The sequence below is a fragment of the Xenopus laevis genome, chromosome 1L (genome assembly GCF_017654675.1).
Source record: "Xenopus laevis strain J_2021 chromosome 1L, Xenopus_laevis_v10.1, whole genome shotgun sequence".
In the NCBI taxonomy this organism is placed as follows: domain Eukaryota; kingdom Metazoa; phylum Chordata; class Amphibia; order Anura; family Pipidae; genus Xenopus; species Xenopus laevis.
Window position 1 is genome coordinate 75495174 of NC_054371.1, and position 26987 is coordinate 75522160.

Consider the following 26987-nt stretch of genomic DNA (forward strand, 5'->3'; position numbering starts at 1 on the left):
ACTGCAAATGAATTGTTAACAATAAAACAGTTATACAAGTTTAGAGATAACAACGTGGAGGTATTTTTCCTTCCTACTGACTCAAATAATGGTAAATGAGATTTATCTCCCTGCATGCTACAGCAGTAATGTACACTTTGAAAGAGAATTACAAGAAAGGACTTTGGTTAAATTAAAATATGCCCCTTGCAATGTACCATGTAATCTGTTTAACACCATGGGAAAGAAGAGTCCCATTCTGTATCAAATCGCACAAAATTAAGCAAAAAAGTCTGAAATGTTACCAAATTAGCAAAGACGACTATATTTCAATATGATAATGATGCTTTCGATCTTTTTTAGAAGTAAATACAAGCTAACAATTCTAATTATAATTTGCATTATAATAAAATGTTAAAAAAAAAACAATTTTCCATGACACAGAATAAAATCGTCTTTTCTCATTTAGAAAAGTTTCTAAAAAAAAAGTTACCATCAAGTAGCATATCAATTTGCCAGGAAACATAACTATTTTATTAAGTGGTTTCAGTTCCCAAATGTTCATTCTTTAAAGATAACGATCAAACCAAACAGGAGGTACAATATGCTATTTTAAAGGCATCATTACATTGGACATGCCAAATGCCATATACTGTCCCATCAACATTTCTTTGGGAAGCGGTTTTAGAATGTGTTTCTGATCATGCAAACAGAAGACATGCTGCCACAGTAGATAATTAGATTTAATCATCTATTTCCCAGGATATAAAGCGCACATAGTCCTGTCTAAAACAAGATATGCCTTTGTATTTGTAGGGCAACAGAAAAGGAAATCTTTAATCTAAGGAGTTCATCAGTAACTCCATTCCAGTTCTAGCCAGGAACTTTAGACCTCAGAAGGAGCAACCAGATTGCAGGTTATCCACCAAGGGCAATACATTAGAGATTTTCATGGCACCCATGAGGTTAAATATGAAGAAAGATATTTAAGGATTGACAAATTGTAGCAGTTAACGGATATATTTCATTCTGTATAATACATTCATTGTCAAATACCAACTGCTATTTGCAAGAGTAACTTATATGTCATTTGTGGCAGGCATGCTTACAGTTTTGTCTTTCTCTTACTAATTTTTCTAAAATCAAAAAAAATTGAGTTGTGAGTTACGGTAATTCAAGGTATAAATAAACCTCACAAAGCACTAAAATAACCCCCTTACACTTTTTAAATTAACTGTAGAAGATAGGGAAACTTCTCAATACGTTGAAGCATATGGTGGGAGTCAGGGCTGGGGAAAGTGGTACACAAGACTGCAAATAGTACTTTAAATGTATTTTTATTTTATAATGCTATTAGTTCTTGTTTTTAATTTAAATGTTTCACAGTAGCTTTTAGGGCATGGTGTACCTTTATCTTGAATACTTTGGGCCCCCAGTATTCTGGAAAATACATCTCATACCTGTAATAATTTCTACTACTGGGCCAGATTCAATTCCATGAGAAACACATATCTCCTAATTCAATTCCAAATTTTCCTTTAGACTTCTATTGAGTTTTCATGAGATATATTTTTTTTTCATTTAGTTGAATCTGGCCCATTATTTATACATTTATTTGTACAATTTTTGCCTGTGTCTTTGTTTAACACACATACAAACCTCCATTCCCAGGAATCGTCCAACTTATTTTTCTGAAATAAGACGGAATGCTTTCTGATTAAATTAAACTATGTTCTTTGTTGAAGTTATTACATGTAACAAGTGCAGCTAATTAATAAGCGTTGACTAACTGGCAAAAGTGAAATGTGGTACTCCAAGCCTTGAGTAATTTTGGAAGCACAATAAATATGCAGTGATTTTCACAAGTTCCAGAAATCAATTTTTAGGGCAAGCAATTGTGGTCTATTCAATGCCCGATATATTTAGCTTGAAAATACAAAGACAAAAAAAATAAAGCAACACATGGATTCTACACTCAGTGATGTTCAACTTTAAGTAGTATTTAGTACTATTTAAGTAGTATTTATTACCATTTGCTACAATTTATGGGGCCAGCTGCTTTCCCCCTGAGGCAAATGTATTGGCAGTGATGTAACAGAGTCCATTACACAAAATAAAAAATGTTTGGTTCATTATACTGGGGTTGTCAGAGACCACAAATAGATTAGAACAGCAGTCAAAGGACACCTGAGAAATGGAAGAAAGTGAAAGTGATTGTCAAGCCAAGTAATATTACTAATGACAAAGCTCAATGAAATAACAATCAGTTGTCAACTGAGATAAGATTTCAAAATCGATTTAACAAAAAAGAAAACGGAAATGCACATTCTAATAAGCCATACGTTTTCTTCTACATCGTTAGTCACTTTACAGTCACACAGTTTTTCACACATAAATGACATATCCCCCAAGTTCCGAGAGGGACAGTATAGGCCACCCCTCCAAACACCCCTTCGTAGTAAGTTATACTGAGACATGTCCCAATATCCATGCATTTAATGAAAACTAAACTAAAAAAAGTAGAACAAAAAAAAAGAAAAAAACTTATGAATAATGAAAATTACTGGAGATTCTGGCAGATACAAACTATTACATAGAGTAAGGACTATGGCACACTAAGGGGCCTATTTATTATGCTGTGTAAAATGTGATTTGCCTGAAAAACGGTGTAATGAGCTGTGTAAAATAATTGGAGATATTTTACACCATGTGAACGCCAGATTTTCCACCATTAGTATTGTGTAACTAAGTTCCAGTGGAAGCTGCTAAAAAAAAAGCGTATAAAAAATTACTCCATTTTTATCCCGTTTTTTTTCACTGAGATACTTGGTGATGAGTGGTGAATTATTCCACCGTTTTTTACACCACATAATAAATCTCCCCCTAAGTGTCTCAGCCAGTATAAATACAAACAATTAGAATAGCTACCCTGAAGTAACATAATTATCCCTGAATAAAGAGCAACTGGATTTTCCTTAAAGCCCATGCTATCAAAAGAATAGAAATTAAGTCAACCTTTTAAAGTTGCTATGAAACATGCTCCCTATGATGCCACTGAAAAGCTGCCACTATTTGATTTGACAGATATTGTTAAGAGTAAAGAGCTACAGTATATAACTTTGGTAATTGCTAATGAAATCATTTGTTTTTAAAGTGATCTAAGGAGTCGAGTTTTTTTTTTTAATCAGAACATCAATGTATGACAGACTGCTTGCATCACAACTGTTAGTAGTTAGAACCCAAGGAAAGCAACTGATAAACAAATGCTTCCTTAGGAAATTGACATTATAAAACAAAGTCGTATCTTAACTCTTAAGAGTTCCATTTATAAATAATTACGTCTGCAAAATGATGTACTTAATTGTTGAAGTACATGCAAGAACACAGAACATCAAGTGCTTTACAAGGCAGACCATAATTATGTATGAACCCCAATGTTAAACCATTGTCCTTGGGCAATATAATCCATAAATGACCTGAAAATTAAAATATAGTCACCATACACTCCCTTTGCTATTGTAAAACATACATAACAATAGTGTATATATATATATATATATATATATATATATATATATATATATATATATATATATATATATATATATATATATATAGATACAGTATTTAAGCAGATCCTTTGCAGTAACAACAAAACAACAAATCTGAATACGGATGATGTGGTGTCAGGAGCGCAAACTTACAAGGTATAATTTACCACTACAGTTCAATAATAAGGATTAGTGGTCACCTTTTTGTGTTCTAGACACTCACTGACTTCCCTGTAGGACAAATACTTATGTGAAAACGTCAGCTTTAAAGTGACCACTTAAAATTTAAAACTGCTTGTGCTGTTCTACAAATAGATCATCATTATCTTTTCTAATATAGCGCTGGCAAATTACACAGTGCTTTACATATATTTTTAACAAACAGGGATCATGAAATAGTTTAACAAACAAGGGTTTATGAAGTAAGAATAGGATTAGAGGGTCCTACTCGCAAGACTTTATATCTAAAGCAAATAGAACACAAGTGTCAATTTCTGACTCGGCAACTGGGGGCCTGATTTAAGAGCTTTCTGGATATCGGATTTCCGGATAAGGGATCCTTTACCTGTACCTTGGCAGCTGAGCTTTTTATTTGAAGGAAGAAACCACACGAGAGTTTAGGAACTCTCTCATGGTTTTTGGACCCGAATGCTCGAGCACGGTGGCTCAAGAATTAAACTGGGCTCTTAAAGTACACCACAATTGAAAATACAACCCTTTGCTCATCTCTATTTAACTTTCAGACTGAAGCATCAGTAACAGAGATGACAAAATTACTTTAAAGGAGAATGAAAGGCAAATATAACACACTACACCCCTGAATAGTCCTACTATGGTAGTGTTTGATCGCTATATTTTTAGCTCACCAATGCGTACATTTAAGTAGTTATTCATATATCTGATTTACAGCCTGTTTTGCTTAACGCCGCTTCCATCCTGTGTAAGGTATGCCCACTTCCGTTCCCTCACTGTTCGATAGTGCGCATGCCCCAATAAAAATTATGCGCATGAACATATAGCAGAGACTGCACCAAGGAAAGGTTCATATTTCAAGCATGCACAGAGACGAGAAATATCTCCATCAGGAAACGCAATCAGATTTCTGTGACGTAGATGGAGTCCTGTTCTTGCTTTCCGCTTAGAGCGTCATTCCTCTCAAATGACACCAGGAACACAGGAATTACTATGGGCTGTGAGTGCTTGCAAACTATGTCTTTTAAATGAGAACATTTTTTTTAACCTTTCGTTGTCCTTTAAAGGCTAGGTTTATTTTAAATGCATTAACAACTCAGAACATTTACAGTAGCTTTGTTTAATTTAAATTTCATTTTTTCCTGAAAGCAAACAAAGCATGGTTGGCACATTATACCATCTCATTCATTCAGTGCAGTTAAGTTTAAATTTCTCCAGTTCTTTGATAATTTAATTACGTTACACTGGGGTTTTAGCAGCTTGGTTGCCAAATAATTTTTACCAGACCCTTACAAAGACCTTACACAGAAATAAAATCGGGTGCAAAATCTTGTAATTCATTATACCTCTCATGATATTCACAAGCGATTATCATCACTTTTGTGGGAAAGGTTGTGTTTATCTAAGATGGTAAATCTTCAAAGACCCATTAAAAGTAATTATGGCGCACAAGGAAACCCTCACCATTAAAATAAGGTGTATTTATACTTTGAGCACACCTTTACCCCATTTTCTAATCTGCTTGAGCCAATACATAAAGGGCTGAATGGTTTCATGATGATCATAAAGTAACTGCTCTTTTTACTTTAGCAACACAAAAACCTAGTTAACAGAGTAAAAGGTGGCATGCAGAGATTAGTTAAACTTTTGCTAAGTCATTTGACTGGATTCAACCAAGATTTTTTTTGGTTTTCAACTAACCTATGAGATTTACATTTGTATGGAACAGTCATTTAAGTACCGGTATGGGATCTGTTATCCAGAAAGCTCCATATTATCTCCTATAGACTTAGAATTTTTAAAATGATTTCTGTTTTCTCTGTATATATATAAAAAAAGTAATGTATTAAAGACAAGAACTATTAAACCAGTTGTTATTATAGGATGCCTTATTTGGAAACCCACTATTTAGAAATCTCCAAATTACAGGAAGGCCAGCTTCAATAGAGTCCATTTTAAGCAAATAATTCAAATTTTTTTTTTTTTAAAACGTTTTCCTTTTTCTCCGTAATAAATAACAGTACTTGTACTTGATCCTAGCTATGCTGCATGAATCCATATTTATGGCAAAACAATCCTACTGGGTTTATTAAATGTTTAATTTTTTTTTAGCAGACTTAGTGGGTTATTTGTTAAGGTTCCAGTTGTTTTCCACAAAATTCGAGTTTTCAGGTTAAAAAAAATAAAAATAAAATTTGAATTATTCGGGATTTATTATACCCAACCATGGAAGTAGCTTGAATCCGAAAATACATCATCTAAAACCTGTTGAGGTCATGTAGGAGTTTTTTTCAGAGGGTCTTGCCCGAAAACTTGATCAATTAGAGTAAAAGTCGATCAATTTGAATTTTCAGGTTTAGCAACTCACTGAATCTAGTTTTTCTTAAATAAGAAACCATTCGAGTAGTGAATTTATTCGAGGTAAAAAAAAACCTCAAACATTAGAACTTTGATAAATAACCCCCTTAAGTTATGGATATACAAATTATGGAAAGCCCCAGGTCTCAAACATTCTGCATACTATATTCTATACCTGTATTTATATATATTTATCTATTTGTAGATTATGCACAGTTGGGTCTGATTGCTATCATACTCTCTATTAGTGTTTTAAGGGCACATGACAAAGGGTGAGAAAGAAATTTGAAGAATTTTGTAGAGAATTTTCTTTCACCTTTCTTTGCCCATAATGAAAGTTGTATGCAGTAATCATGCTTTCATGCATATGCTCCATCTATCATCATTATAAGAACTTCACACACTTCTGTTAGATCAAAAATTCTCCTTGAAGGGTGAAAAGTGCATGTTTATGTGTATGTATGAAATAAACACTTTAGGGCTGGCCTGATGTTATGTTCCATGAGTGTGCTGTGTGCCTAGCAGTCACTAATGACCAAAGTGTATTTAGTAGAGGAACTCAATCAGTCGTTTTTTGACCAAACTAACTTTTTAGATGTAAAGGGGGACTATGTGTAAAAAATCTGTTGTAAGCCCTTTAGCCCATTTTATTTAAATTCGAAAATATATTGTTTAATTTTAATGACACATTCCAAATTTACACAGGAACATGCCAGTACCCCTTTAAAAACCTTTTCTGGTGCTATGTATGTGTGATTTGCCCCACTTTAAACCTGATTCCATCACTGCAGAAGCCAAAGGAAAAGAGATTCGGAATTCTGGGAAGCAAATGGAAATATATATTGGGCTAGAAGAGACAAGAGTGTTTATTGTAAAGAAAGAAGGATAGCACAAGGTAGACATTTAAAAAATTACACATTATTCACATTAGGATAGTGTCTCTTTTATTCTTGACTGACTCAAGGATATAAGTTAAGTAAATACAAAAATTCTATTTATGGAGTAGTCTGCAGTGTAATAGCTTTGCATGAGCTGAGCCTTACTTACCCTTGTGTGTGTCCTGATGTGCATCTTTAACCCGTCATTCTTACTGAATGCTTTGTCACAGTAGGGACACTGGTAAGGGCGCTCACCTGCAAATAAGATTAGCATTACATTTAGTACAGTGAGTTAAGGAAGAAAAACCCCTGCTCTAGCAATTCAAGCAAGCGCAGCAGGGCAGCTACAATAGGAGGCACATTTTTGTACTCTGAAGTTCATGTTCATTAATGGATAGACCAAAAAATGAAAAGGAGAGAACAGAGATCTGAACTTTCCAAATCTTCACATGAAGAACAAAAGAATGCACTGGCAACACACTGACTTGGATCAAAGGGCCCCTTTTTAGTTGCCTGATGTTTTCTAGCAGTGTCTGACTGCATGGAGAGATATGTAAAGCAAAAATTGACAGTCCTGTTAGCAAGTGAATTATGAGCCAGTTTTGTTGTGGCTGGTATATTTTCAGTGAGCTGCTTTGATACACACTTTCTTAAAGAGTGCTAACATCACTACACATCTGTTCGGCATTTCTGCCATCTGGATTTCAACCTTCCCATTTAATTACTATAATCTAATTCCCCTTTTGCACTATATTTAACTAAGAGCATGAATGTATTGAGAACAATGTTGCCCTACAAGCACAAGAAAATTCAAATTACATTGACTATGCTATAATGGGAAAGAAAGCTGCCCTGTAAATAAATGTTTTTAAACTATACAGAAAGTTCTCACTCTGCAGTATTTTCACTCTCTTAATGTAAATGCTATTTATATATATATATATATATATATATATATATATATATATATATATACATATATAGAGCGCAACAGCTAGCAACTTACATCAAGTTTGAGCTTAAGCCGCTGACTCTTTCAGCTAACTCCTTTCAATATCCATGTTTTCAAATTGTGTTTATTGTAGCCACAGGTGGCTGCATAGTGCAGTGATATCATCACCATAATTATGCTCTAAGAGGAACCACTGTAATCCAAGCAAAATAATTTGCTCTGGACATCTGAAGTAAGGTTGACCTCAGACAGCAGTAGATGCAACAGAAATGCCTAACTGGAGCCTAGGCTAAGTTACAATAAACCATATAGTTGGAAAATTGTAGGGCTATAAACAGATGGGCTATCTAATAACAGCGCTCTCAAACATTTAGAATAATAATAGCAGCACCTGATTGGTTGCTAATGGCCTGGGCACATTTCTTCCATCACTCTATAACCCCTGGCTGCAATGGGGCTGACCAATACAGGAAAACTTGCAGTGGGTGACTGTTTTAGTATTGAAGGTAGTTTGTGTTAATATACATTCCCATCAGGCCAAGACTGCCAGTATATGGATTCTGGCAAATGCCATGGGGTTGCTGTAAGATACTATAGACAGTCACTATTTATTGGGCCTATGGGGGGCTGTTTGGGCCTCTGTGTACTTGTAATGACAGGGCTTATTTTGAATCCGATTTTGAACCTTTTTCCCTATATATAAAATAGAGTAACAGTTTTGATGTTTTTACATATTTTGTAATCTTTTAATGAAAATAATAGGTCTTGAATCCAGAAAAGTCAGAAACACTTCATCTTTTTGTCAACATCAGCAATGAAAAATAGTTTTTCAATTACAGACCGACATTTTACAGATGTAAAATCATACTTGCAGATATCAAAAGTATTATTTGAGTCTGTATTTAAACTAAAGAAATGTAAACCTTTTTGCCAAAGTACTTCGACTTTTTTTCTTTTTAAATGAAACTGTTCACTAGATCATAGAAACAAATAATAAAAAACTAGAAACGTTATAAAAGCTTAATCTAAGCTGGGATCAGTTTAGGGTTAAGAATTTTTAGAGCATAGAGGTCCCGTGAGAATAACCGAATTTAGCTATGAAGATGATTTATAGTCTGTCATAACTGATTATTCATAACAGGTAAGTAAAAAACTTTGTGTTTAAATTGGATGAAGATAAATATTTTCAGAGTTCCTGCTCCACTAGTGGGATACCCTATGGGTTACACCGAAAGCAAGCAGGTCACTGGGTGGAAGCAGGAGCTTGTAAACCTCTGTTAAAAATATTCAGTAAATGCAAAATGAAAGAACAGAAAGAAAACAATTTCCTTAAACAGACCTACAGCTTTGTATATGTTAGTGCACTGCAAAGGGTAGCTCCATAGCAAAGAAGGGTAATTGCTCCCCTATCCCCAATTTGAATCACTTCATTATCATTAAGTCATACAGTCTCAGAAAGTTACACATCCCTTTATTATTATTACAGTACAAATAGGGGCTCAAGATTAGAAAGCCCTTGCAGCCTGATGCCAGGTGATCTTGCAGCCAGTATTTCAAGAAAATTTTTATACCCCTCTAAATTCACTTTTCTAAAATCATACAATTCTTTCTTCTCAAACACACTGTTTATTTATTTTTCATATATTGCTCTTCCTTTCTTAACTTTCAACTTTTTTCATCTCCCCACATTTATTTTTTTTAATTTAAATTAAAATTTGTCCGGAATCCTGTCTTTTTCTTCCAGTTTGGACATTTTCTCTTTCCCCCATTTCCACCCTTTCTCCAATCTGTTTACCATTTCCTACTAAAATATCAGCTTCACCTCTCACCTTCTTTTTTGTGTCACGATTTTCCCATTATCCTTCTCATCTTTCTGTGTATATATCTTATGCAGCATGTTTTTAATTTTCTAGGATTGTCTTCACTGCCTAATCTACAGGTTAATATTCCACCTCCCTCATCGCTCCACATTCATTACAAGCTGACTTTTCCTCCTTCCTGCTGTGACAGTGCTGTTTTGCATCTGAGTTGAGGTTTACATTTCTAACTTGTAAAAATTATGTGGCAGATACACTTCTAGTAAGGGAAGAGTTTATATCTGTAGTGAAGTTCACGCTTCAATTGAGGCCAGTCACATAAAGGTGTAGGACTGTAGTACAATAAGCCACATTTTATAAAAATTATGAATAGGTGCCAGTGATTATGGATAAACTGAATACTTTGTTCAATGAAATTGTTCATAGGTACAGGCTTAAAGGTTATCTCTATGCCTGCAACTGTGGATGTCTACACCATAAATTATAGGTTTAAATGCAAATGTATATCTTAAAATTAACATTGGTGCTAATACAGATCAGTTATCTGGAAACCTGGCATCCGGAAAGCTCAGGATTACAGGAAGGCCATTGCCCATAGACTCTATGTAATGAAATAATTATAAAAAAAAGTATTTTCTCTGTATTAATAAAACAGTACATTGTACTTGACCAACTAATAAATAAATAAATAATACTTATTGGAGGGAAACCAATTATGTTGAGGTTAATTCAACCCACTACCAATCCTATAACTTTTTTTGAGTTGGATGTTATAAAATGAATCCCAAAATAATCTAGTCAGCACCCCATTGTCTTTAATATATATCAAATAGAAGAAAAATCAGACTGTAATTACAAATATAAAACAAAAAGCAATGCCAGCCAAATGCCCAAAAAACATCCAAATGAATCGCTTGGGAAATAAAGCTTAGCACTAGTTTTCTCTGGATACACACAGATCTCAGAAGGCTAACCACTATATGAAACTTAATATACACACACCTAAATAAAGCTTTCATTGAATTTTATTAGACATATTAACAGAAGTTGTCAAAATGTAAATGGGAAATAACAGAACAATGCCAGCCACTGCAAACCTTATATTTGGCTTTGTTTTTTGTTGTGATGTTTTCACATACTTATTCCTGACTACAAATGGGAATTCAGATCCTCGTCTATTGAGTAAAGTTCTTTCTCTCCCACGCTACTATGTGTTTGTCATCAATTCAAAACCATTGCAAAGGGATCATGTGCCTGAAAACCTAAGAACAAAGAATGCAGTGGGATACGCATTGATTATGGCCATAGGAGATTGTCTGTTTTAATTAATACAAACTGTGTATACAAGAAGAAAACTGGTGGTCTTGGTTGCTAGACACATTACATTTCATGCACTTATTCATGGTCACCATTCCAGCCACTTTCCCAGAGTGTATCAATACACAAAACTGTGTACTATATAATGGCACCAGTTCAAACACATTTCTGTTGGCAAGACCTGTTCTAATTACTCTGTCCACTTACACACACACACACATACACATAAACATATACACAAGGGTACATTTATAATGAGACAAAAACACAGTGATCTCCAGTAGGTGACAAAACAGCAGGTATTTTAGGAAAGTAGACACTTTCAGCCTATTTTTGTAGAAAATCCTTTTAATGGGTGCTCACAGTATTTTAAAACACAGCTAATGTAAATGCTAATCATAAAACTGGGCCATTTTATTACATTATATTTTTCTAATTATTTACTTAACTACTATTCTGATGAATATCTTTAATTTCCAATCCATTTTAAATCTATTTCTATTTCAACCAATGTGGATCCTTTTAGAATAGCATAAACCATTTAGACCCAAGTGACCTGTCGTAGGAAAAATTATTTCTATGGCATAATACGTTTATTAAGTACAGGTATGGGATCCAGATAACTCCAAAATACGGAAATGCCATCTCCCATAAACTCCATTTTATCCAAATAATAACCATTTTTAAAAATGATTTCCTTTTTCTTTGTAATAATGAAACAATACCTTGTACTTAATCCAAACTAAGATACAATTAATCCTTAATGGAAGCAAAAACAGCCTATTGGGTTTATTTAATGTTTACATGATTTTCTAGAAGACCTAAAGTATGAAGATGCAAATGACGGAAAGATCCATTATCCAGAAAACCCCAGGTCCAGAGCATTCTAGATAACAGGTCCCATACCTGTAGTGACACTTCTCTGCCACATGGCAGACACAGCAAGTTTATCAAGCTAGTATACAGTAATGAGATATTGTTGAAGATCTCTGTATAGATGCCATAGCTATAACCTTTTCAAATTCTATTTATGCCACTTTTGATGCTTGTTGCTGTAATAAAGTAGGAAACATTCCAATATTGACCATTTATAAATCAGTCTCTATGTTATGTATACTGTAACCCCCCAACTGTATTTCTTGCCTTATTTGCCACCAGAAAAAATGGTTACACATTTTAAAGCATGCTCCAGTGCATAGAGTATGTGATAAAACGCCCTCCTATAAAAGCTGTTAATTTGTAACAAATCCACACCACCGTCAAGCACGTCTTTAAAAAAAAGTGCTAGGCTCAGTAAAAAAGTGCTAGGTTCAGTTAAAAATTGCAAAGTCAGAATGATTAATTAACAATATTGCACATAAAATGCCAATTTATATTCCTTTACAAATTTTATTATCAATTTCCCCATTTATATTTAAAAAATTATTTTACATCTGCAGAGATTTAAAAACCTCTTTTTAAAACTATTTTCTACTGAAAAACACTTTTTCAGCTATTGTTGAATTTAAATTTTCACAAAATCTCAGTCTAACAATGAGTTTCCTTATGTTCAAAACCAGCTGGAGGGCTGCAGCATGGTGACCCAAGCTTGAATCCTATACATTTTTGGCACTGAAGAGACATGTTCCCCTGTAGGACTGCTGAGAATCAGATAGTGTGTGAGAATAATTTGTTAACAAAAATGTTGACAAAACATCAGAGGATGTCATCATTACGCTGTTTAGTTGGAAAAGACGGTGATACATCAATATGCAGTGCCAAGCGAGGCAAACGTGTTTCTTCTGTAGCTAACACAGCTAAAGAAGTGGAAAGTTCTCATGCTGGGAACAACAGGGTGAAGTGCTGAGAGAATGAAGGATAAATATAATAAATGTGGTGTCTCACCACAGCTGACCTGAAAAGACTTTGAAGGCTAATAAGCCTAAAGTACAGTTTACATGAAAAATGTTTTTTTAAAACATGCAACCTTTACCTGTTCAAAAATCCATTAATCACAAAGACAAAAGTTATGTTAAATATTTCCCCAAAATGAGCCATAACACAAGAAGGTATGTAATGCTTTACATATCATTAAAAGGGCATTTAAGTGTTGAAAATCCGAGATGCCAGAGTGATCATTGGTTTTCCAATGCCAAGTGAAATTATTTTGGCTTTATCATGAGCATCTAGATCAAAACAAACTTATGAAAGCAAATTAGACCCCTACAGACAGCTGAAAAATGTTTTCTTAATAGTAGGTTAAGGGAAAAGAAAATAAGGGCTTGAGGAATCTCTCCTTCTGAAAACTATTATAGCTGTCTTTCTGATAGGAATTACTAGAGTAATGCCTCATAATGACTACATCGTTACATCTTTCATCAGATGTCTGTGAAGTAAGAAATCGTAACTTAATATTTATGTGCTATAAATGATAAGACTCTGCTTTGATCAATTTATGGAAATCCATGGTCTCCACTACTGATTGTCAGTGAAATATTTCTATTACTATAAGTGATTTAGTTAACTACGATGATACTCACTCACACGCACATATACAATGTGAACCTTTATATTATACAATATCTTACTAGATTTCAATAAATGGTCATATAGATACATGTCATTGCCAAAACATCCAATAAAATATTATACACACCCGGACCAGAACAAAGAGAAGATGGATGAAGCAGAAGAAGAAGAAGAAGGTGTGAACTCCTACAGAGATACCCCAGTGCAGTGAAGTTTTTTGAGTACAGAAGCACAGTCCTGGGGTAACAGGTATGCGATTATAATCACTGGCGGGTGCCTAACATTATGGCGACCCCAGTGTGTATACATTTAGTTCTCCTTTAAAGAAAATTGACTGGGTAGCCAGTGTTATTGGAGGTCTGTTGGTAGGAAAGCCAAGCAGTCCCTTCCTACCTATTCCGATTCTAAATCTATTCAATATCACAAGACCCTGAAAAATTCCTACACTCCTACAAATCATTCTCCTTTTGATCAACTAGTCTATTCTTACAAAATCTTACAGTTTTTTCTCTAACTCTTTAATGGTCCATGTCTTGCAGCCTCTCGTCAACCAAATGTATGTTTCTGAAGTAACTTGCACTGCTCCGCCCTCCCTATAACCAAAAAAGCCAACAGATTTGCCATTATATATGACCAGTTTATAAATGTAAAGGGCTATATTGCACATATCAAGTTAATTAGCAGTCAAAGCAAAATAAGTATACTTGATAATGGACTTATACTGTGTGTCTTATGGTAAAGCAGTTTGTGGAAGTTTTAATGTGAGGATGAAGAACACTGTTTTATGTATGTATATTTTTATTTATATAGCTCTACATGAGAACGAAGCACTGTACTGTATGTATGTATATTTTTATTTATATAGCTCTACTTGAGAACGAAGCACCTCTTTTAAATGAAAGGAACATCACAACAAGGCAAAGAGCCATTAAAAGAGACATCTCCCAGGGTGACTCCCTCTCTTTATCTTTCTTCATTTTAGCCCTCTCAAGACAGCATCATGCTAAGAAGAAAGAATATGGGAATTGCAGTCAAGCAATACATTTCTTAGAACATGTCATAAAAACCACAGCTTTTAGCTTACATTAGCAGTTTGTAGTTTGGAAATGATCAACGTCTTGATTTTGTCAGAATGTGTACTCTTCGAATATATATTTTCTTATGGGATAAACTTATTATTATGGCTCTTATGCCATGTTTTGTAAGTCCATGTATTTTTGGGGTCTCTACATGTTACATATTTTATTTATTTTCTTCATCTTTGGGCATCAAAATTGTACAGATGACCCTCTAAAATTCATATAACTAACCTAAGGCCATGTATTAGATAAACTGCAAGACTTGGGCTAATTTTCAGACATTTTATAAGCAAATTTTTACTTTGGTAATTTGAAGTTGAAAGATATCTTCAATTTGTCAGACTGTGTACCAAAAATATAAGAGATTGCTCCCATTAGTGCTGTCCTGCAAGAAAACTGCACTGCCTAATAAATATTACAGGGGGCATTTATTCCCCAGGCTGTTAGTTTAGGATGTAGTACAAGCTACGGTTTTATTAGAGGTAAGGGATCCATTATCAGGAAACCAGTTATCCAGAAAGCTCCGAATTATGGAAAGGCCGTCTCCCGTTGACTCCATTTTATCCAAATAATCCACATATTAAAAAATTATTTCCTTTTTCTCTGTAGTAACAGTAATTTATACTTGATTTAATCTAAGATATAATTAATCATTATTGGAAGCAAAACTATTAACGGATGTGTTTTTAAAAAAACATGTTTTCCCATGACAGTATCCCTTTAAAGTAATTGCCTAACCGCATCTGTGCCTAAGGCAGAAAAATGTATGACAGCTACGATTGTTAAAAACCTTAATAATAGGCATGGATGGTTTAATAAAAAAATAATATGGGTTTCATGTTTACTTTATAAATGTTTTTTGTCATATAGCTTATTACGTCTGGCAAGTCCCCTTTAAAATGGACACTATAGACGGCCTTACTTTACTGTAATTCTGAGCTTTCTGGATAACTTTTTTGGATATGGGATCCTATACCTATATAAAGAGTATTTAAATATTAGAAAACACAAATGACACAAATTTCCAGTGCATGCATCTATATATACTTATGTTTTACTGTTTTATGAAAAGGTTTAACAGTGGCATTTAATACATTTTAATTTTTATTCTTCAGAGTATTTAAGACTTCAATATAAGAACAAATAATTAAAGCACAAAACTATGGCAGATACCCCCAACATTTTGCATCTGAATGAAAAACACAAGGAAACAATCATTCAAGTTTTCACTTCAATCTTAAACCACATCTGTGTACATTAGACTCTACTGAACACTGATTGAGTCTAGAAGATATTCATAAGAGACTTGTAGGTTTGTGATGGCTTGCATTAATAGTTGGTGATTAATGACATTAGGCAAGCTTGTCCTTACATAGTCCTGATTAAACTGCAAAAGAATTCCATGTAAACTTCCAGAAGGCAAAGAACGATTCCTTGAAATACTAGTCAGAAAATGGTGTTGCTGTTGAATAGACAAACTACAATGCCATAAATCTTATGTTTCGCTATTGTTTCAAAAAAGTTACTGTACAGTATATGTAGCAGACTGAGAGAGCTCAAAAGAAGCCTGTGGCCTTAGGGAAGAAATACTATAAAATGTCATGTCAATTTTAAGTGATTCAACAATCATTAAACCAAACATGCTACCAAGTGATAACATATATGTAATTAATGATACAATTTGTCATACTAAAGTAGCTTTGCTATCAGGCTGTTTCAAAACAAAATTGTGAATTGGTTAGCTAAAATAAGCCCCCAATGATTCTAGTTGCTTACCTGAAACCTTGGGATGTATGTATGTATGTATAACTTTATTTATAAAGTGTTACAATACATAACGCTGTAGACTATGTTGAATGAAACAAGATTACACCTGTTTCATTCAACAACTTAGCTGGTTTTCCCAACAGTTGGGATGCGGTGTAACACTTACACAGGTACAGATTAAGTTCAGCTGAATACAAAGCATCTGGCCAAATGGAATTTGGCTAAATTGTAAATGGAATTCTGGTTTGTATTTATCACACAAAACAAATCACTATTGAGTCGGCATGACTTCATGCCTAAGAGTCGGCATGAAGCACTGAACAGCTTTGTTTCAGTGGATAGTGCTGCCTTCTGATTCTAACCTGGGTCCTGCAAGGAGTTGTATGTAGTATGTTTTTGTTATGCCTATTTATGGGTTTCCTTCAGGTTAGTGCATGATGAAGTTGACTGTAGTGATGTGATAGGGAACTCACGGGGTTATATAATAAATGGTGCAAAGTTTGCTACAGGTTATCTATAGCATTCAGGTAGCATTTACTAATCATCTGTTTATAAGCAAACATGTTATTGGTTGCTATGGTTTATTGCACCAGGGCTAACTTGTACCTTTCATTAATTGGCTTTATGCAGCAGCTTAGTTACATTCAGATACAAGGCAAACTTTTATTATTACAGAGAAAAAGGAAATCATTTAAAAAAAAATTGGATTTATTTAGGATATGGCCTCTCTGTAATTTAAAGCTTTTTGGATAGTGGGTTTCCGGATAAGAGACCACATACCTAATATATATATATATATTATATATATATATATATATATATAAAACAATTTATGACTGATGCACACGGTAAAAAATCCAATGCCTGTGTGCTGGTTCAAAACAATAATACTATTAGTTAGAAAAAAAAAAAACCGCACCAAGCAGGGCTTAGTATAAAGTCAAAATATCAAAATTTATTTTCAACGTTTTGGCTCTGTAGCTTGAGCTGTTCCTGAAGATGGCTCGAGCGACAGAGTGAAACGTTGAAAATAAATTTAGATATTTTGACTTTATACTAAGCCCTGTTTGGTGCGTTTTTTATCTAACTAATAGTATACATAATTATATATATATATATATATATCTCTCTGTAAGCTGTAGTTTTCTTTTAGCAGAGCAAACATAACTGTACTTCAGTTATGTTGTATTGGGCTACATTAAATTAAACAAGAAAACGTTTCAATTTGAGGATAGAAAACGTTTCTCCTTATTCAGTTCTAGTTTTTTCCCATAGACTTTAATAGAGTTTTCATATGATAAACAGTGATATAAATTTGCAAATTGCATCTGTCTTTAAAGGGAAAATCTTGATTTTAATTAGGAGATGTGTTTTTTCTCATCAATTTGAATCTGGCTCATTATATGCAAAGCACTAGAAGCCCATGTTCAGAAAACAAGGTCAGGCTGAAGTTATGTCTAATTTAGCAACTTTAAACAGAATGTAATTAACATACCTGTGTGGCTTCGAATATGAACTCTAAGTGTACCATTGCTTGCAAACTTCTGGCCGCAGTAAGGGCATATTTTCTCTTTTTCCCCCGTGTGCGTCTGAAATGACAAAACTGGCAATATTATAAAATTATATCATAATATTCTATTTTTTGGATCACCACCCAAAGCTTTTTATTGCATGAGAAAAAACTGTTATTTCTTCTAAATTTTCCCATAAACATTAAATAAAAAATGTTAATGTTTTTAAAGTTATTTGTAAATTTAATGCATTCTCAGGTAGACGCATGTGGTTCTTCTGCTGAAACTAATCAGAAAGGACCATTTAAAGTGTGGTGGATCACACCAGCATGGCTTATAACAATGACATCATTTATATAATGTAAGCACATGTTAGCCTGCAACAGGCACTCAGTATAAACAACTAAACCCATGCAAACATGAATATTCAATGGCTGTATAAGCAGAAAGATAAAATTGGATTTTTTAATACATTATCTAGGTTTTTAATTCTGGACAAAGACCAGACTGCAATGGGGCAAGTGTGTAAAGTGCTAGAGTAGTACATTTTTCCAGAGCAAGAAACAAAAAATGGAGCTCGGTTCCAGGAAGGGCTGTTGAGGGAAGGTCCTTTGTAGGACAATAAGCAGTTTTTTTGCTTTGATTCTATAGAACCAAACATAGCAGCTTGTAATATTATATTAGGATTTTCTCACCAGAGTGGATAAATAATACAAACATCCATTTTGCCCCTTTGATATGTTTGGCATGCTTTATGTATTTATCAGTTTTAGGAGCCTTCCCTTGCTTCTCATGATCAGCAAAAGAACTCCAGAACATGAGTTGATGTCCCCTGTTTAACCGTGCCAATCCAAACAAATACAACTTCTCCTGCCCCTGAAACATTGTAGTTGAGAAAGCCCTGTCCCTGGTACACTGAAGAACAGAGATGCAGGCGAACGTGTGTTGAAATTTAACAAAAATAAGCATTTAATCACAGGAATACGGTATTGTATATACTGTATTTCCCTTTTAGATTTTCTGGAACTATGTTTCTATCATTAGGAGACATTTCCCACATAATATACAGTGTATACGCATTTTAAACATTAACACTTGCAAATGTAAAGCCAAAAGAACTCATCTGTCCAAGTCTTCCTGCAACAATGTTTATCTATTGAAAATTAGACCAGTGTTATTAAAAACGTCTTGATTTCAAGTTCCACTATGGAGCCCCATATGTGGGCTCCATAGAGGAAATACTAAACACAGTATTACTAAATATACAAGGCTAAAGAGATATGAAAACAATGTTGCATAAGGCCTACTTCTATAGTTCTGAGTATCTCCAAGACTACAAATAAGTATTCACCCCAAAAACATCACTGCAATTGATTATTTAAGGGTATCTTATGAAGAAGCCTTCAGACTAAACCCAACTAGAAGAGTAAGCCCCACAGAGTAGGAGACCATGCTTTACAGACCTCAACATGGCACTTTCTGCACAGACGTTGTATGACTGCATGTAGGGCAGCCATCAGGGGGGGACAGGGGGGAGAGTTGTAGGGGGCCCGAGGGTAAGGGGGGCCCGGCCACGCCACTCTTACTTGATAAGCCGGCCCCCCATCTTTCTGAGAGCTGCTGACTTCGGAAGGCATGGACGTTTAAGGGGCCCTGGCCACCAATTTTCTCATAATGTGGGGGTCTTTCTCATGTGGGGTCTTAGCCACCAATATTTTTTAATGGGAGGGCCCTGGCCACAAATGTTTTTTTTATGGGGGACCTTGACCACCAATATCTTTTTATTTTTTATTAACATGTGGGAACCCTAGCCACCAATTTTTTTTTTGTTTTTTTGCTGTGTGGTGGGGGGCGGACCTGTGGGGTGGGGAGGGCGGACCTGTAGGTGGGGCTTGCGGTGGGTGCAGCTCAGGGGGCCCAGGAAATTTTGTCGTATGGGGCCCTGCGATTTCTGATGGCGGTCCTGACTGCATGACTCCTGATGCAATTGACCAAATTTGGTCTGTGTAAGCATAGTAGGGACTTTAGATTGTAAGCTCCACTGACATTTCAATGATGTTAAGCATTATGTAATAATAATAATCAGCATCAGTTATGCGACACTACACTGTGGTAAGATTTTCAGGCTACTATTATGTAATACTATGGGGCCTATTTAAGATTGCTGGAGCATTTCAGCTAGAGCAATCTTAAAGGAGACCCAGTATCAGTTCATATTCCTTACAAAATTCCATTTGTGGAAAATAATGCTGAGGTTTTTAGGCCAGAAACCCAGCAGTAGTTAGCAAATTTACATGGGTTTTCCTTTAAGATCGATCTATGCTCCAGCATTAACAATTAGCAGAAAGGACCACTAAACTTAACATCAAACAAAACTATTTCATGCAATGTATTTCATGGTAAAAATGTATGATTATTAGTCGATGTGTGAATGATTTAGTGATCATGTTCATGAAACTATAATCGGTTAGAAAGCAAAACTGGGCTGGACTGCTACCTGTCCTCCCTGTGTGTACATATTATAAATTGTACTTTTACATATTATAAATTGTACTTTTATATATAGTGTACAGTGCTGCAGGTCCCTACAGCGCTTTACAAATAAAGTTACATACATACTGATGATAAACTTCCTATGTGGGGTCATCAGCCAACCTTGAAATGCATAGGTCAGTGTAGTGGTACATACGGGTGTGCAAGCAAATTATAACAGTATATAATGGGTGAACAGAAGGCTGATCAGTCGCATCCCAAGCAAATCCGTTTTGACAATTAGTATAAAAAGAATATAGTCAGAAATAATGTATATAATGGTAAGTAGAAAAGATAGGAGCCCATTGATATGACAACATAGATACCAGAAGTAGAGTAGGTCCTTAGTATTACAATAGGAACAGTCAGCTCTTTTTGTATGGGCTAAGCCCCCACTGACATCATGGTATTACATTACACTGCCTGCAGAAGTGTGAATTATGATGCCTATGTAGCTTCTGAACCCAATAATTGTCAGTTGATTTTAGAGGCTCATGGGTTCATTCATATTGCAAATGTATGTTCAAAGCACTACAAAACAAATTATGAACTTTTTATGGGATCTTAGTAACCGACACATACTTACTTTTTTATGACTCTTAAGTACGGAAGGAGTAACAAAGGCTTTGTCACATAAATCACATTTGTACTTCTTGTGACCATCATGTACCACCTGAATATGTACATTTAATGTATCTTTCCTTTTAAATGTGGCATCACAGTGATCACATTTAAAGGTACGCTCACCTTAAAAAAATAAAAATAAATGGAGTAAGTTTAATATTTTTAAAGGAGCTTTAGAATACCTCACACAGAGTTTAAAACCTAAAAGAAAAACATTTTCAGACAATACAAATAGTATCATAAAGCAGGATAGTATTTATGGGGTGAATAGAGATCTCTGCAGGTTAAGGCATGAAGTACAAAAATCTTGTCAGATTCCTCGCATTTTGTGCACTTTGCACCCTGCTCTGCATATTGTAAATGACTCCTAAAGATAATACTATTGCTGAAGATAAATTCATAAAAAAAATATACAATTCTCAGGCCTTTACAGCATAGTATATATAAGATAACATTGCTGTAACTTCACTCATGTGCAGCATATACATAACTCATTTCAGACTATGAGCAGGCTCAATTCAAAGACAAAAACTTTTCTCCTAATTGAATTCCAGATTTTCCCATAGATTTCAATTGAATTTTTCAATGAGGTTTTTCTCATTGAATTGAGTCTGGCCGCAAATTTCCGCAAGTAGTTTTAAACATGGATTCATTAGTTCCAAGAAGGATATGTTGCTTAAAATATAAAAGGAAAACAGAGGCTCTTCCCCTGTGAGACTTAAATGAGAAGAAAGGGTTAAAACTAAGTAAGCTTTATCAGAAAGGTCTATATAAACACACTAGTAAACCCTCAAAGTAATGCTGCTCAGAGTCCTTTCCTTTTATTGTGTACACATGGGCTTCTGTATCAGACTTCCTCTTTTCAGCTTAAACCTCCAGGGCTTGGGTTTGAGCAAGCTCAGTTTGCACCTCTCCTGTAATCTGAGCTCAGAGCTATGAGTGAGCAGGGAGAGACTCAGGCAGAAAGTGATGTCACAGCAAGCAAATATGGCAGCTACTATCCTAAACAAACAGACAGTGTCTAGAGTGGTTTACACAGGTATGGAAAAGCATAATGAAAAGAATAAAAATGGTGGTATATCTTGCACTGTTATAGCTTGCACTGTTGTGGCTAATCTATTATAAATAAACTGCCTTTTTAGCTTTCCTTCTCCTTTAAGATGGCCATACACTAGAAAATATTTGTTCAGATTTTCCACCCAGAGGATAGGCCAAAACAGGTTACTCTGGTGGTTGGGCACCTAGGCCAACAGTGAAATCACATAGTGGACCTGTGCCTATCTATTAGAAAAGGGTCACATACCATCTTGATGCATTTTGCAAAGGGATTTTATACCAGCCCAATAGATACACTGCTGATTCAACCGAGTGGCCAATTTTGCAAGCAATAGCAGCCTCTTTATGACCAACTTTAAAGGATGAGAAAAGCCAAATTCACTGGGTGTGCCATTCGCCAGTGAATTCAGTTTTTACCTGGAGCTCCTTTTCCGAAATAAAAGTGCACTTAGTGTAAAGCTAACATATACGTTTATTAACAAATATATTTAGAACCTGGTTAGAAAATATTAAGAGTTGTGCGGAATAGGAATAATACCCTGTTGTTTCACAAGTTTTACTTTCTATTGATAGTTTGCCATTAATAAGCGGCATTACTGGCAGAACGCCATATTTTAACAAAACCATGACTTTGACCTTACTAGAGCTGCAATACTATACTTGACACTAATACATTTGTTTTTGTAGTTTTCCTAACATAATTTCTAATAAGATACATCCAGAGAGATTCTTACATATGTTATGCAGAAAAAAATGCAAAAAAAAGTTTAACGTTATCTGCTGTGGTTTCATAGCAGCATACCATATTAATGTATGTAAATAGAGGAATGTACCTTTGAGATTTCTATTTTTTACTAAATCATTCACAGAAACACATCACACGTGGGCCAAGGACAGGTGCAGTAAACTTAGAGGGCCCCGTTCCACAAAGCCAATTATTCTTCATTCTACTTGATATCAGCAGCAGGGAATGTTTAGCCAAAGTTAATGGTTAGGATGGACATTTGTGGAATGTGACATACGATTTTATTAAAATGATATGTTTCTATAAAGCACAAACCACTACAATTCTTTTATTATTGTTACTCTTATTTCTGATCTTTCTGTTCAGGCCCTCTCCTATTCATCTCACAGTCCCTCATCCTTATCCCTGCCTAGCTGTTAGTGTAAATTGGACCCTAGCAACCAGATAACTTTGGAAATCCCAAATGGTTGCTGAACAAAAGGCTAAGCAATTAAAAAACAAAAACAAAAAGAAATAAAAATGGAGACCAATTTCCAAATGTCTCAGAAAACCAATGTCTACATAATACGTAAATTTAGAGTTGAACTAACTCTCTAAAGCGATACTTACACGTTCCTATAAAAATCATAGGAACGTGACAGTATAAGGTAAATGCTGCACACGGTTTCATATGCTGTTCTGCCAAATCAGAAGAAAAAACATTAGAAAAGCTTTTAAAACCCCTATTGTCCCTTGCTAGTCAAAGGGCAGAAACAGTTCTGTCAAAACTTTTTCCTCAAATCCCTTGTAGCATTAGTTGTCACAAATGGTAAGATACCTATTTATCATACTGTTTAAAACGATTAATGCCAAAAAAATTGTAAAAAGCTGTGTAAAATAAATGTTGAATTTATCAAGGTGTGAGTTTTATTTGACTTCACCCAAAGCCACATTTAATGCCATTATTTTACACCAATTCAGACCATGCGGTTTCAATAGGAAAAAATCAAGTGTAAGCGAGTTCCAGCAGAAGTCACTAGAAAAAGCGTGATGGATGAACCCCATATATCCCCATAGCATTTTCAAGCTGCTGCTTTCTTTTACACTGTATTTTTACAGGGTGTAACTAAATATACAACTTGATAAATATGCAATTTTGTACACAGCGATTTCAGGTGATGCCTAATTCAGTTGCTGTTTTTTTTTTCTGATAGGCTAGATGTAGCCTATGGATAGCAACACATTTTAAGATTGTAAAATGCCAGGGGATGATTATATTTTATTTATATATTTTATATATATTTTTTTTGAATATAACTTCAGAGCACTTCCAATGAAAAGACACATGAAAAACAATGCAATATATAACACGAGATAAAAAATCTGGATTTATTTTCATGAAAGATCACTTAAGTTGCGCCCAGGTAAATTTATGCTGTTTTCATAGTCATATATCTCATATAAACATGTCGAGTATTAATGGAATTCAAACGCCCCACTTCTGTATTCAAACAAACTTTCTAGTAATTAAATTGAGTAAAACGTAATTGTCACAATCTTAAAATTGCTAGCATTGTATTTTATTCAGTACTGCAATCAATCAATTTGTGCAAGTCACTAAAGCAATTCCTGAATGAATAGGAAATTTACGCATGCAAATGGATCCTTTGGTCCTCAAATTAGCACTTACTGTTATGTATTAGCAGGTGTCTCTGCAGTGAGAATGGTGTGCGGAACAAAGCCTTACATTCCTCACACTGGAATGGTCTTTCTTCAGAATGAGTCTGTGCAGGGCAAAAAACATCAGGGCAAAGGACTGTCGGGTTAAAAGGATTTACAGTAATTATACTTTAGCTTATATTGAGACTTTAACTGAGCTAAAGAAAATTATATTGTGATTTACTGAGAGAAGACGTATGCATTCTGCTTCATCTAGTGCAGTCAAACATGCTCTCTTGATGTTACAGAAATTCTAAGACTCTTGTCCTCATCCACTGTTAAAAACGTGAGGGAAAAAAAGGCTGTACTGGCAGTAGTTTAAATGCAGATCACTACTCCAAGGAAAAAAATACAATAGCTAAGGAGAATTAAAACAGACCACTCTAATTGCAGCAATTAGGATGCATACATGTCCAACATTTCCTGTGCTTTATTTTATTTATTTAAAAAAGGCAGAAAGACTTTGATGTGTTTAGTGCCTCATTGTTTACTAAGAAGCTTTGCTTACTGATTGCCCTTTATCTATATATATAAAAGTAAAGGAAGAACGGTTATACGGTAATTTCCCTATACTAATAAAACAACAAGACCTCTGAAATCAATTATTATTCTGGGAAACAGTATTTACTAGAAATACTTCTAGTATTATATAAGTATTAGTACACTTCTACACATTGTATCACGCATACATAGCAAAAACAGAGTTTTGCTGTCATTGTAAATATTTGGGTGGGTATTTGAATTTTTTTTTTTTTAACAAAACCCAGTGTTTGTCAGTGCAGACAGCTGAAGCCTCATTTACATAAAAGGGGGCTAATAAAGGCACAAAGCTGGGGAAGGCTCCTTCTTTCTCTCAAAAAGCAGCATTTCCATCATGCTCTAGGACTGAATTTTTATCATTATAACAAACCTTTTGAGATCTCATTTAGCCCATTTTTACTGACTTACACTGCAAGATTTTGAGGGTTAATGATTAAAATGCCTCTGCACATGCCTTCCATAAAACATCGATGTGATGCACTGAAATTTGCCACAAATTAAAATGTATTGCCTGAAAGCAAGTACTGGCATATTTTAAGGTAACAAATGCTTGTATCGTACTACTAATGATACAGCTCGATTTTGTGAAAACCAGATATATTTAGTGCCGGCATTAGAAAAAGTGTATATAAAACAACGAACAGAAAATTAAACAGAACATATGGGATGCCAGTAATATATGGCAACCAATCAATAACTTCCTTTCATTGTTCTTCTTGCAGCTGGGTGAAAAAGCTAATCAATGAATAGTTGCTACGAGTTGCAACTTTCCTCTTGATAAATAAGTCCAAAGATTTAATTCTAAGAAGTTCAACATGTTAACACCAGACAAAAATTTCAACATGTTAACACCAGACAAAAAATTAGTTATCAGTTTATTATAAAATGTAGGGGTGTATAGAACAGGACTTGTAGTTCTTTATTTCCCTTTTAAAACAAAACACAAATTGGGAAAAAAAAACAATTTTCATCCAATGAGCTAAAGCCTGTCTTTCTATATAAAAATATAAATGGCCAATACAACAGCTTTGGAAAAAATAAATGAGTAGGATCCAGTGGGATACATGTCAGAAAAGAGGTATTCCACAAAGGAACAGGTTGCATTAACTGACAAACAGAAATCATACAAATCTTAGAAACAAGTGCAACTAGAATAGGTTACAGAACTGGAGATTTAAACAAAATAATGTAATAAGGTTTTTATAACAACATAATTAATACTTTAGTTAATCATTTTAAACTTTTTCTCTAAATATAGTTAAATACTGTAGTATGCATTCTTCATTCTGCAGAGGAAAACTAATAAATTGCTTTTATGGACCTATACCATGCCATATTATATCTTCATTGCTGGATCCTTGGCCATCATGGTACAGCAAGACTAGATGAACAGTTCAGTATAAAAATAAAAAGTGGGTAAATAGATAGGCCGTGCAAAAAAAAAAAAAGTTTCAAAAATAGTTAGCCAAAAATGTAATGTATAAAGGCTGGAGTGACTGGATGTCTAAAAATAATAGCCAGAACATTACTTCCTGCTTTGCAGCTATCTTGGTTTCCAGGCAGTAACCGTCCATCAGTGACTCGAGGGTGGGGCGGCACATGGGTCATAACTGTTGCTTTTGAATCTGAGCTGAATGCTAAGGATCAATTGCAAACTCGCTGAAAAGTTGTCTCATGTGGCCCCCCTTAAAGTTGCTGACTTACTCAGAGTTAGAGAGCTGAAAAGCAGGAAGTAGTGTTCTGGCTATTATGTTAGACATCCGCTCTCTCCAGCCTTCATAGTTTACATTTTTGGCTAACTAACTATATTAGAAACATTTTTTATTTTGCATAGACTATTTACCCAATTTTTATTTTTACACTGAACTGTTCCTTTAAGATGG

The 26987-nt window shown here is 34.7% G+C and overlaps 1 protein-coding gene across 2 annotated transcripts in view; it reads right to left on the bottom strand.

Annotated features, from left to right (window-relative positions):
- prdm5.L (PR domain 5 L homeolog) overlaps window positions 1-26987 on the bottom strand; it is a 75321-nt gene that overhangs the window by 9892 nt on the left and 38442 nt on the right. For both annotated transcript variants that reach the window (XM_018251698.2, XM_018251694.2), the window contains 4 exons: window positions 24536-24629; window positions 21028-21188; window positions 17894-17987; window positions 7128-7213 (listed from right to left, as the gene is read on the bottom strand). In XM_018251698.2, the coding sequence (XP_018107187.1) occupies window positions 7128-7213; window positions 17894-17987; window positions 21028-21188; window positions 24536-24629 (435 nt within the window). The remainder of the gene's footprint in view (window positions 1-7127; window positions 7214-17893; window positions 17988-21027; window positions 21189-24535; window positions 24630-26987) is intronic.